The sequence below is a fragment of the Anabas testudineus genome, chromosome 21 (assembly GCF_900324465.2).
Source record: "Anabas testudineus chromosome 21, fAnaTes1.2, whole genome shotgun sequence".
NCBI lineage: Eukaryota > Metazoa > Chordata > Actinopteri > Anabantiformes > Anabantidae > Anabas > Anabas testudineus.
In genome coordinates this window covers 9,435,430-9,447,034 of record NC_046629.1, presented here as the reverse complement: position 1 = coordinate 9,447,034, position 11,605 = coordinate 9,435,430, and the positions used below count along the sequence as shown (strand labels likewise).

The following is an 11,605-nucleotide window of genomic DNA, read 5'->3' as shown; positions in this document are numbered from 1 at the left end:
ATAAATCAGTCGTCATATAGACTACAATACTAAACAGAAATCAACAAAGCACAGTGAAAACGCACTTGTTTGTACTGTCAAATGTCAAATGCTGTAAAACTCTCACCGCCCGGTGAACAATGCAGAAAATCTTGTGACCAACTCTGTTTCCCACTGAGCAACAGCGACTCTTCATTATCCAGGTGCAGTGTGCGCCATCTACTGTCCACATCCTCGTCTTCAGCTGGGTTCACGTCATGTAGATGCCATCTGTATCCATGATCTGGATCTGCTCTGACAGTCAGGTGTCTTTACATCAACCACTCTCTTAAAAATAATTAGAACTCGAACTTACATTGCTATTTAAAGACTAAGAAACGTGTTTGGATTTAATAAGACCGTGAAAATCTAAATAACATAACAGAGGCTATTTATGGACACTCATAAATTAAGCGAAACTACAACAGTACCAAACTGCAGTATGCCTCACTTGCACCATGCATAAATACAAAACCACTCTGTAATATATATTATACACATATAAGTTATGATCCGTCATCTAAGCTGCTGTGTGCACCTGCACAACATAGTAGCAAATAATACATTTTACATCACAGTTCATTATTTACCTGAGCCACATAACTTAGTCAACTTAATCTTCATTTACATTTTGTGGAGAAAGAAAAAAGCAGAGCTCAGAGGTGCTGAAATGATTTTCTTTAAAAGGTATGCACAATAATTGTGCCAACATTCATTTATTTTTTTTAAAACAACAAACAGAGTTCAGTGCAAACCTGTAAAACGGCTATGAGTGTTTATAATGAATATATTAAAAGGCTGAATTTTCTATGCTGTGATGACTAATACATTTAACTCTGTCCAATTTAAATGCTAAATACTGTACATTCAATATCAATCACAGGATCTGATCTTGTGTAAAATGTTGAGATGGAGAGCAAAACAAAAAGTAGATATGACAATTATTCACTTTCACAAGTTAAAATAGCAACAGCAAAAAAAATTGCTGAAAACATTCTTTGAACACTGCCGCTTTGGGAATTCACGTCCCTTTTGGAGTGGCACGTGGTGTAGACAGCTGAACTGATCTGTTTTTGTAGGCTGATGTGATGCAGAGGGAGGGGGGTTCTCAGAAGGGCGTTGCTTTAAAGTAGTCTTCCAGAGATATGACTGATGTGCTTCCGATCCAGTCCTGCAGCCAGACCTGTATCAACTCCAGCTTCATGAAGAACCACTTTTGTGCCACTGGCCACTTTGACATTGCAGGATGTCTACAAAAACAACAGCAAAGCATGATCTGACCATCTTTTATTTGCCTCAATTTTAGGAAGAAGTAACATGTTTATACACTAATAGAACATATATAACACAGTTACCTTGAAAACATTGCCTGCTTTGCAAATGCAAGCTCCTCTGGGACCACCTCCACCATCTTGCCTGTTAGTGTCAGTCGAGCACATCTCCGAACCTCTGGATCGTACACCATTTGCCTTAAGGCACAGAAAACCACTTTACCATTGTAACACACAGATCCTGCTTTATTAGCCAATGATGAGACTATGAGCTAAGACCTTCATTATTTACTGTAATAGAAGTATGTTGCTACATAAATATATTGTATATATTGCCTTAGAACACCTTAGTAATTTAATCGGGTCATGACTTGTGTAGAGTGCATTTAAAGTTGAGGGTTACCTGCAGAATTCTCCCTCAGCCTCTGAGAGGGTAAGAGATGCATGGGGGTTACTTTTCAGGTCTGACACAGTGTCATCCATTGGAGTCACATAGAAGTAGATAACTCCAGTGCTGTTGTCTAGTGGCCCATCACTGATGGAGAAGATATTCCCAAAGGGGAGACCTTTAATCTGTGTAAAGAGCGAGATGTTTTTGTTACAGAGCATATTCAGCTATAAAGTTGTGTAAATGGACCCTGTGTAAAAATTTGTTCATAACAGTGTTATAAATCTATACGTTTCCTTCCTACTTATCAGGAGTACTTACTTATCCCATGGGGATCGACACAGCAGATCACGATCAGTCAGTCAGGTGGTTGAACACACCTGATCCAGATCATCATTAGGGCAACTCAGGGCAGTTTGCCTTGAGGACCATGAGGACCTGGCTTGGGAACCCCTGTCCCAAAGAACAATACTTGCCTCTCAAATGTAGTGCAGGTAAATTTACATCAACTGGAACTACTCAAGTCCTTTGGAAATTAACCAACCCTGACCCTGTTTTAAATATTGAAACGAGTATTTGCACATTCATTGGGATGTTCCAGTCCAGAACCAGGACTATTACCCACTGTGTGTGTGTGTGTGTGTGTGTGTGTGTGTGTGTGTGTGTGTGTGTGTGTGTGTGTGTGTGTGTGTGTGTGTGTGACCTTGTCTTGAGTGGAAATGGTGGCCAGATGTCCCCAGTCACTGTAATGAGCTATGTATCTGGCAGTCCTGGCTGTCTCCTGGTGCGGAGGAGGAGGAGAGCTGCTGACGCTCTTCTTCACCTTTTCCAAACGGTATGAAAACAGACGAGAGGAAAGCTGCGGCTCGTTGTCGTCCTCAGACTTGACACGCTCCGCGGGGGTGTCCACGCTGTCTCCCAGGACGCCGGAGGATGGATAGGACTGCTTCCACAGCCCCGCGCCGTCCACCAGCAACGCCGGGGCGACCTCCTCCGACAGGTCTGCGTCCTCCACCACCCCGTTGGACGAGACGACCCACGACACCGAGCTCCGCAGGGTGTAGCTGTGACACAGACACAGGACGCTGGCCAATCCTGCCAGGGGGAGACAGCGGGCCCTCATGTCATTAAGTGTAGAGAATGGCCGCCCGCATCCACACACTGTCTTGTTTACAAACTCACGTGGATGTCCGTCAGTAACACGAGAGTTTGCAGCAGAGAGCAGGTCTGCAGCGCCCCCTCCCGACGAGCCACGGGAAAGGATCCTTGAATCCATCCTGCATCCTTCCACAAATGTCAGGAAACTATGCTCACTCGGAGAGTTTGTGCATTGACTTAGTTGATGTAGATTTTTAACAGGATGCAGTGAATCCACTTCATGTTGCAGTAGCTGAAAATGTACACTATTATTGTTCTATACACACTACTAAAAACTACAGAGCTGTGATCCCCAAAAGGTTTTCAAAACAAAAGGGGATACATCTTCTGCATCTTCTTTGTTATATTTACAAACCATTTATCCAATGTTTTTGTACATACAAATATTTTTCATACAAACCTGCTTACAAATATATATTGGCTTTCTTCAGTGAGGAGTCTATTTATAACCTCACCACAAGGTGGTACACCAATCAAATCTTAACAAATAGATATATTAAAAGCCAAAAATCTGTTTATTTTTTCTCACTGTTGCCAAATTTTTACTCTTTTCCATGATACCCTTGCCACATATGCCCTTTAAACCTCTAAAATCAAATATAATAAAAATCAACAACAACAAAACAGACCATTCTGGCCATAACTTCTGTGGCCCAAATAGGTGCATAACTACATGAATGAAATTACCAATAGAGATGTAAACCAAGTTCACACTAGTCATGTTGACACAGTCCTGGGAGAAGGTCTAATCAAGCAAAACAAGTGAAAACACCTTTGTGGGTGAACCTGGGCTGTGTATGATCTTTATTGGCCTATAGGTATAACCTGGCACATCAAAAAAGGATCATATAGGTGGCCTTTGGTCTTCAGATTTACAGTTTGTATGTTTCTTTACAACCTATTTCTTACACATGTAATATGCATAAGATTAGATTTTGAAAAGATCAAGATAAAAATAATTTGAATTCCATTTATCGTTTTTTGTTATTTAGGCAATAATATATAACTACTGTACATTATAGTGTAGTCAGTTCATGGCCTCTCCTGAACCAGTTTACATGAATTCACTTAATGTCACAAACATTTGAATTTAGACATTTTATTATTTAACATAAATACTAAATCACACAATATTGTTAGGATATACCCTTTATCTTAAAGTGGTTGTTGTGGAAAGACGTTATAATGAACTCTTCATGAACATATACTCTCTTTTTGACATTACATTTTTATAATTAAATACAATTAAATATTCAAACACAACAGCCTTAATATATAAATTACTATACACAAACCAAACATTCAACTCATTCATTTTAATAAAGCTAATATTTGTCTGCAGGGCTGTTCAAATTCTTATTTCTATACCCTTCATATCTCTTTTCCTTGTTAGTCCATAGTCTTGTCACTCCAGGCCATTGACTTTCTCTTGGCAAGTTCCATCCATGATGGCTGGCCACTTTCAGCCATGGACTGCAATGCTGATGGCTGTACAGGTGACGATGAGGGCGATGCCACATTTTTCCTTAGCAATTTCTCCTCACAGGGCCTGTAAGGAACTTTGACGGGACTTGACTCTGAAAGAATCAAGATGTTGCACATGGATATATAGTCTCCGACATTTAGTAATTCTGCAGTTATTCATGTGCATTAACCCACCTGGAGGTTTTACCCCATCTCTTCTATCCGGTTTTGTGTCCTTGCTTGGAGCCACATCTTTGGTCAAGGCAGGGGTGTCACTTGCTGCCTGCAGTTCTGTTTGAGCTTTTCTCAATTCCACCTGAGAAAAATAATCTATATTAGTTAATCTAGTCAGTAACCGTTGTCGGTTTGAATAGTATTTAAAGGATTTGGTGACATTCTGAATTTCATTAATCATCAACAAATATCATCAAAGGGAAAACCAACATTGCATTGATTCTTTGGCAGCAAAGTCAGACGTTTTGACAGAAGGAAATTCAGAATGTCATTTGACTTATCCATTCATTTATTTGCAGTCACACATGGTATGAAAGACAGTTACAAAGTACCACAAACCCCCTTGGTTCCTAGTGCATTGGTCGTCTCTGCCCGTTTCTCCAAAAAAGCAGCTCTCTCGCTCACCGATCCACTCCACACTGTCCGTCTTCCTGGCACTGAGAAACCCTCTTTTTCCTGCACGTTGGCTTCTCTTTCCCCCTTTCCCGGGGAAGGAGCTGTGGCTGATGAGGTGGTAGAAACTGAAGTGGTGGATTTGAGCTGGTTGGTGCGGTGCAAACTTCGATTGCTCCATGGGGGTTGTTCGGGTGTGTCTTGCTGGCAAGAAGAAGACAGGCAAGATTGTGCAAGAGGCTGTGTGGCACTACCTTGTGAAAAGTGAGATGATGTCTCTGTTTGTGTGGCAGACCGCAAGGAAGACTGGGTTGTCAGTGGGTTGGTCTGTACAGGTGGATGAGATCCAGCCTGTGGGGCAGACTGGGGTTCATTGACTTGTTTAGACATTTGTTGTTCTCTAGAAGACAGACCAGTAGACGTTGCCGATGTCTTCTGCTGGACTGCTGTTTGTGATGGTTTGACAGACTGTGTTGTACTTTGCACTGTTTCTGCTTTCACTGTATTAGTCGATGCCTGATTTGCAGTCTGTACTGGTGTTGTACTCTGCTGTATTTTTACAGCCTGTGTCTGCATTTGTGATCCATTCTGTGGATCTGTTTGATTGATTGTCTGCACTTGTGCTTGTGGTCGAACTGCAGTCTGCACGGCTGTAAAATCTCTGGGGAATCTACTTGTAAACAGCTGCTGCAGGCTTCTGGTCTTTTCCATTGCCAAAGTCATCCATGACACTTCAGGTGAGGCTGTTTGGGGGGCAGGTTGCGGCTCTCGAGGCGCTTCAGGGGAGGTTTCTACTTGTTTGGGGTTTGAGGAGGTTGTTTGGGCGTCTGTGGGCATGACATGAGAATTGCAAGTAGATGGCAGGTTATTCTTGACAGGAAAGGTGAAGCCAAATGGATGTGCAACTAAGGAGTGACACAAATCTGTTAGACACACTTGACAGCACGGTTAAAGTTAGCGTTGGTGGCATTTTATTAAGTACAAAGGTCCTGTGTAATCAGTAAATGTCTTATCACTCTAGAGAGATTATTTACTATGTGAAACATATCTCCTTCCAGACGTAGCATTTCAGTGTGCATGTGCATAATGTTTAACCTTATATGGAACTGTGAAAGACAGCTCTGGAATCAATTTTTAAACCTTTGCCACTAACAAAGTATGGAGTATGCATTTAAATTAAACATGCTGTGAGATAACTCACCTGTCAGTTGGATGTCTCCAGCGGTGGATGGTGTGCTAGAGACGTTTGTTGGCAGTTTTTTAGAATTGCAGGTTACATTATCACTTATTTCTTGTCTTTTTTGTTTGTCACCTTGCTCCTCACACACTGTTGCCTTTGAATGACGATTAGAAGAGGCATCAGATCGGAATCTCATCGACTGAGACGTAGGGCGTAGTTTGATACCAAACGTTTTTCCTTCTTCCTCATGAACCTCTTGCGCTTCCAATGCCTCTTCCATTGCCTCCTGGTTACTGCCCACCTCCTCTACTGCTACAGAGCTTGTATCTGTGATTACATTTTTAGATAATGTCACTGATTCTGTCTTTTTGGAGCTGTCCTTCCTCTCCCATGGAAGTACTGGACTTTTATGTGGAGCTCCCTCTGGTCTGTGTCGTCCCATAGCAAAGCCCCCCGCTTTAGGCTGTAAGTCTCTCAGTTCCTCCTTTTCCCTCATGCTTGATAAAGCTTTATCCTCTGGTCTCCCTATTGCCTTGGCTTCAGCTTTTTTGAAATCTCCAACAAAACTGCCTGACCGAGGTCTTTCTCCATCTCGTGTTTTGGAGGTGGTAATGGAGGAATGGAAGGACCCAGATCCTTGGGCAGGTCTCTTTATTCCCCTTGTGTTTTCTATCTCACCAATAACCTGCTGGTGAAAAGATGAAGACCGGAATGCCACCATGGAGCCAAAGGTTGATGGGGGCTGGACCGAGGAGCCTTCAGTCATTCCAGTTTTTATTAAAGCATTCTTCTTATCATGGGACATTAATTGTATCTCAAACCCTCCCTCTCTTTTATCCTTCAGTTCTGACTCTATATAAGACGAATGTGGTCGTTCCTTTACATCCACGGGCCTGCGAGGCTTAACTCGAAGTACTTCAGAAGATACGGAGGGCACTGTCCCTGGAGGAGTATTGTCCTGTTGAGAAGTTAGACTGGATGATTTAGGTGCCATGTCTGATGTGACCGGTGCCACCTCTGGGCATTTTGTAGAAGGCTGAGATAGGATGGGAGTGTCTGCCTCTCCTTGTTCTGTTCCCAGTGTCACCTCAACTTTAACAATCTGCTGCTCTTCTTCTTTAACAGGCTCAGGGTGGTGGACATTGTTCAAGGTATGTGTGTAAGACCTAGCATCAGCCTGTAAAAACAATAATGCAAAGAGAAGTTAGGGTATGAAGGTTGAATTGAATGGTGTGAGCTGTATGTCTTTAGAAACAGCAGGTATGGTTACTCACTGCAGTGTGTCTCCTCTTGGTGCTGGCCCTTTGATTTCTGGGTTTGACAGACATCCGATGACGGGCAGCAGACGTATCCAGGCAGGGGGTGAACTCAGCTGGAGAGCTGAAGTCCAACGGTGGCTCAACAACGGAAGATGGTGAATTGGAGGAGTTAGAAATAAGCAAAGGTAGGGATGGAGGCAGGGGCACAGATTTAGTCAGGGCAGGTTTGGGAAGAGGTGAGAGAGGACTAGATGATGTTGGGGACATGGTCTGAAAAAGAACAAAAGAACAAAATTATTGTATACAGTGACACTGGATATAAAAGTTTAGGACAACAAGAAGTAATTTTTGGATTCCTTTCTTTGGTATTATGAACAGATTCTGCTAAGAAAGCTAAAACATGTGTGACCTCTATTGTTTCCCAAAATGATAAACAAAACAAACAAACAAACAAAAACACTGGTGAGTCAAACTGTAGACCATTTAGTAGTCAATCCTACTCTACATGCACCGTACTGCTGCTGTGAATACTTGCTAGTGCACTGTGTCTGAGACTACATTATGTATTCCTGTTTAGGTTACTTTTGCTAAAAACAACAGTATACTGTGTTTTGTATGTTTAAATTAAACTAAACATTTGTGACCCAGATTTTAACTTCAATAGAAAAAGCTGGGCTTGGTGCAGATGTGCCACCCTGTTTTTATGGGATTTGTCAGCAATAAAAAATATATATAAACAAAACATCACCTCCCTTAGTTAAAATTTAAACCTCATATAACATCCTATAAACATCCCCTCCAATAGTCCTAAATGAATTTGAATAGAGCATTAAATTGATCATTTGTGAGATAACTGATCACCTTGCTTAGGGCTCCCTGAGATGCAACATCACCTCCTGAGATCTCAACAGGACTCTGAAGAAGACTGTCATCCTCTGAATGGCAACCTAGTTCCTCTGGATGTCTGATTGGCCGAACCAAAGGTGGTGGGCCCAGATGCAACTTCTGTTGCTGAAGCTTCATCTATCATACCAAAGTACAGTTTTATTTTTTTCATTAATAACTACATTTGAATCAAAATGCAAAAGCAAAACATCTAGGAAAAGGTTGTACCTGCAGAGTTTTGATCTTACTGTGCACGTTCTCCTGGGATAAGACCTTGGCAGGTTCAGCTTCTGTCAAGACCTCATCAGCGAGAAAGATGCTGTCGTGGGACAGTGCTCGTGATCCCATCGTTCCTTGGGAGCATCTGTGGTAGCAGGAGAAGAAAAACAGGAATGGAAAAACAACAAAAAATGCTGCTGTAATGTCGACATTTACAAGAGTTGCTGTCATGTAAACACTCACGCCAAATCTTCATTCGATCCAAGTCCCTTTCCTGCAGTAATGTCACTGGCTGACTGGCTGAGTTTGGCTTCTCGTGCTCCAACTGTTCTTTTACTCCTCCCGAATAGACGAGTTTTCAGAGACTTGAGTTTGGACTTTTTTCGTCCTGCCAGTGATCGACATGGACACAGATCTGGGTCACAACAGCTCACCCCCACACATGTACGACTAACATAATCATGTGCTACACAATCTTCTCTTGATCATCTACTATCTTATTTCTCTCTTATTTTTTATCGTTCATATATCAGCACATGCTGTAGATTATGATCTGTCACTGACTAATGGTGTGTGCTAGTTATGCAGTTCATGAAAAAAGTCTTTTATTTTATTAGCTACTTGATTTCTCTTTACCATACTGTTAATGTAAAACAACATGACAGAAAATCTCACCTCCGATGTCCTCAGTGCTTTCTTCTGTATCGCCAGTAAAAGACTCCATCAGTTTGATCTCTGCAAAAATGTACAGAACAACCAACAGCAAAGGGTGTTAAGAAAAAACCCACTTTATGAGAATCCAATTAACAATATGACAATATAAACTGCACGCCAAGAGTTTTTAGACACAGCACCTTACGTGGTGTGAATACTCCAGTGGCATGGTGTCTGTTCTCTGGTGGGATAAAAACTTAATGCTCTCATGTGATCGCTGAAGATGTGACACTAGACAGGAGGTTCAAAGGTTTATTGATATTATCAGGCTCAGTCCAAACTTTTACACTTGCTGCGCAGGGTGTGGATTGAAAACTCCTTAACATCAAAACAATATTATCAAAGAAGCTTTTAAAAGAGGCGTATTCACTCACATTGCCCCAAAGCAGATAAGCAGAGCTAAAATTTTACTCTCAGGCAGCTTTGCTTATGCAGCACTTGCCTGACAAACATCCACACCGGGTTGATGTGTTACTGAATGCAAGATTTAGTGCAGCCAGCTTGTTTCCTTTGTTTTACAGACTTGTATACTGCCCTGGGGATACTGTTGTGTTTTCAATATGCATACACCATCTTCTGTGTTTGATACAGTTCTCCTTGTGTAGCCTGGGAACTGCTGTCAACAGAGCTTAATCCTGCACAGCATGGGTGTCTGATAAGACGAGATGTGTCAGGCTATGGATAGACATGCAAAGTCCATACTGCGCCTCTCATATCACCAAAGTCAGCTCTCAGACTACAAGCACGCCCTATTGAAAAGCATCTAAGCACATAAAGCTGCATGACACTCAAAAGAAGTTGCGTGTGACATCTGGACATTTGACATACTATTTAGAGCGCTTGTCCAACAAATACATTTTAACCCTAGCACCAGAATGAATGAAGCCAAAGAGCTCATGAATCAGCCTGACCGTCCACTAAGCCAAGCTATACAGGCCCCAAAAAAACAGAAGATAATCCTGTGGATATTTGACAGATTCTTGTAAGATTTCACATCAGTATAATCCACAACAACAGCTTAATCATAAACTTCTCAGGCTGCATACTGCAGCACAACATTTACCTGACACTGAGAGAGAATAGTTCTTGTATAGAAAGCGTTCCTAAAAATAGCAAAAATGAACAAACTTACCAAAGTGTAATAGCAGCTGCTGTTCTTCTCTCTCCTCTGTTTGTCCTGCTCTCTAAGCTGAGTCGTCTTGCCTCCACCGTGTCACTGTCCCAGTGTTCAAATCTCAGGCTTGTGTCGTCCACATCTGCAGCTGGAGGGAGATGCAGAGAGAAGGGAGCGAAGGGAGTGGAAGGAGAGAGAAAAACAGACAGGGAGATAGAGAAAGAGAGAGAGAGAGAGAGAGAGAGAGAAGGTCACTTCATGGCAGGGTAAGCAAATGCATAAAGAGAAAAGAGGACAGAAGAGAATGAGAGAGAGAGAGAGAGAGAGAGAGAGAGATTCTCTATTACATTAGTGGCACACTGTGGCCCTCTGCGCTAAGCTCCTTATAAAACGCTAACCTGATTTTAGGCCCAGAAATGAGAGTAGAGGGAAAAAAATAAAGCTCCAGTTGGAAAGAGGACAGGCGAAAAGGAATTATGCCTCACAGAGCTGTTTACACATTACACCAGGTTGCTTACACCCCCAGTGATCACAGGGGGAAGTCTAAGCATGTACAAGTTGCGTAAATGTAAATGTGTCTGTTAGAAAAGTTAAAAATTAAAACAGACAGTCAGGAATTAGCCATCTCCTTGGCCTGGTGAGGTTTAGTTAAAATCCAAATGTATTAGACAGTCATAATCTCTTATAGTATTCCACAACTGATACCGAAAAGTGTGTGTGTGTTTTTGTTTTTTTAATAAAGAATTAAACGTCATACCATCTCTACTTAGCATATGGTAGAAATAGACACATGACTGATCTGTGTCATGATAGTGGCTGTGGCTTTTAGTATATACAGTATTATTATATAATATTATATATTCCTTGTTTGAATTAAGTTTGCATGTGTGTTGTCTGTATCCTCATTGTAAAAGTAAAATAATATAAATAATAAAAATCTCAAACCAATAACAAATAATACTCTTCCAATAACTCTTGAAAAACGTCTCTCACACACCTTTCAGTATTGATGAAATTATCCCTGTGTTGCAGCAGTGAATCTGACTCTCTGCATGTTCACACAGTTTAGTATTCACAGAGGGGAACACTATCTAGGCCACTGGGCTACAATCAGTGAGAGGGAGGGCAGCAGGAATCGGAAAGCAAACCTTTGCATCCACATTTTGATGTCTGCATGTGTGGCCAAAAGAGCTCCTGCGATGAGGCTCCTCATCACACAAATCTTTATCTCTTCCGGCAGAATATAAACTCAGCTGGTGACATCTGGATTACATGCAGCATGCTAACAGACGACAGTGACATAAGAGT

General features: G+C 41.7%; 2 protein-coding genes across 5 annotated transcripts; both read right to left on the bottom strand.

Moving 5' to 3' along the window:
- Nucleotides 1-681: 681 nt before the first annotated feature.
- creg2 (cellular repressor of E1A-stimulated genes 2) lies at nt 682-3,242 on the bottom strand. The gene is made up of 4 exons (XM_026376656.1): nt 2,381-3,242; nt 1,693-1,862; nt 1,374-1,487; nt 682-1,268 (listed from the first exon to the last, which is right to left on the bottom strand). The coding sequence occupies exons 1-4, from the start codon at nt 2,951-2,953 to the stop codon at nt 1,127-1,129; spliced, it is 999 nt and encodes a 332-aa protein (XP_026232441.1). The 5' UTR covers nt 2,954-3,242; the 3' UTR covers nt 682-1,126.
- Nucleotides 3,243-3,957: 715 nt separating this feature from the next.
- On the bottom strand, nt 3,958-10,767 carry cracdla (cracd like a). Of its 4 annotated transcripts, XM_026377470.1 has the most exons (11): nt 10,696-10,767; nt 10,316-10,445; nt 9,145-9,204; nt 8,713-8,857; nt 8,479-8,614; nt 8,227-8,388; nt 7,381-7,635; nt 6,128-7,283; nt 4,873-5,831; nt 4,495-4,615; nt 3,958-4,412 (listed from the first exon to the last, which is right to left on the bottom strand). In XM_026377470.1, exons 3-11 carry the CDS (start codon nt 9,191-9,193, stop codon nt 4,225-4,227), a joined length of 3,171 nt encoding a protein of 1,056 aa, XP_026233255.1. In that variant the 5' UTR covers nt 9,194-9,204; nt 10,316-10,445; nt 10,696-10,767; the 3' UTR covers nt 3,958-4,224. The 4 variants fall into 4 exon arrangements, with proteins under 4 accessions (XP_026233255.1, XP_026233257.1, XP_026233256.1 ...); XM_026377472.1 differs by lacking the exon at nt 10,696-10,767 and having other exon boundaries at nt 4,873-5,753; nt 10,316-10,501; XM_026377471.1 differs by lacking the exons at nt 10,316-10,445; nt 10,696-10,767 and adding an exon at nt 9,324-9,348.
- Nucleotides 10,768-11,605: the final 838 nt, after the last annotated feature.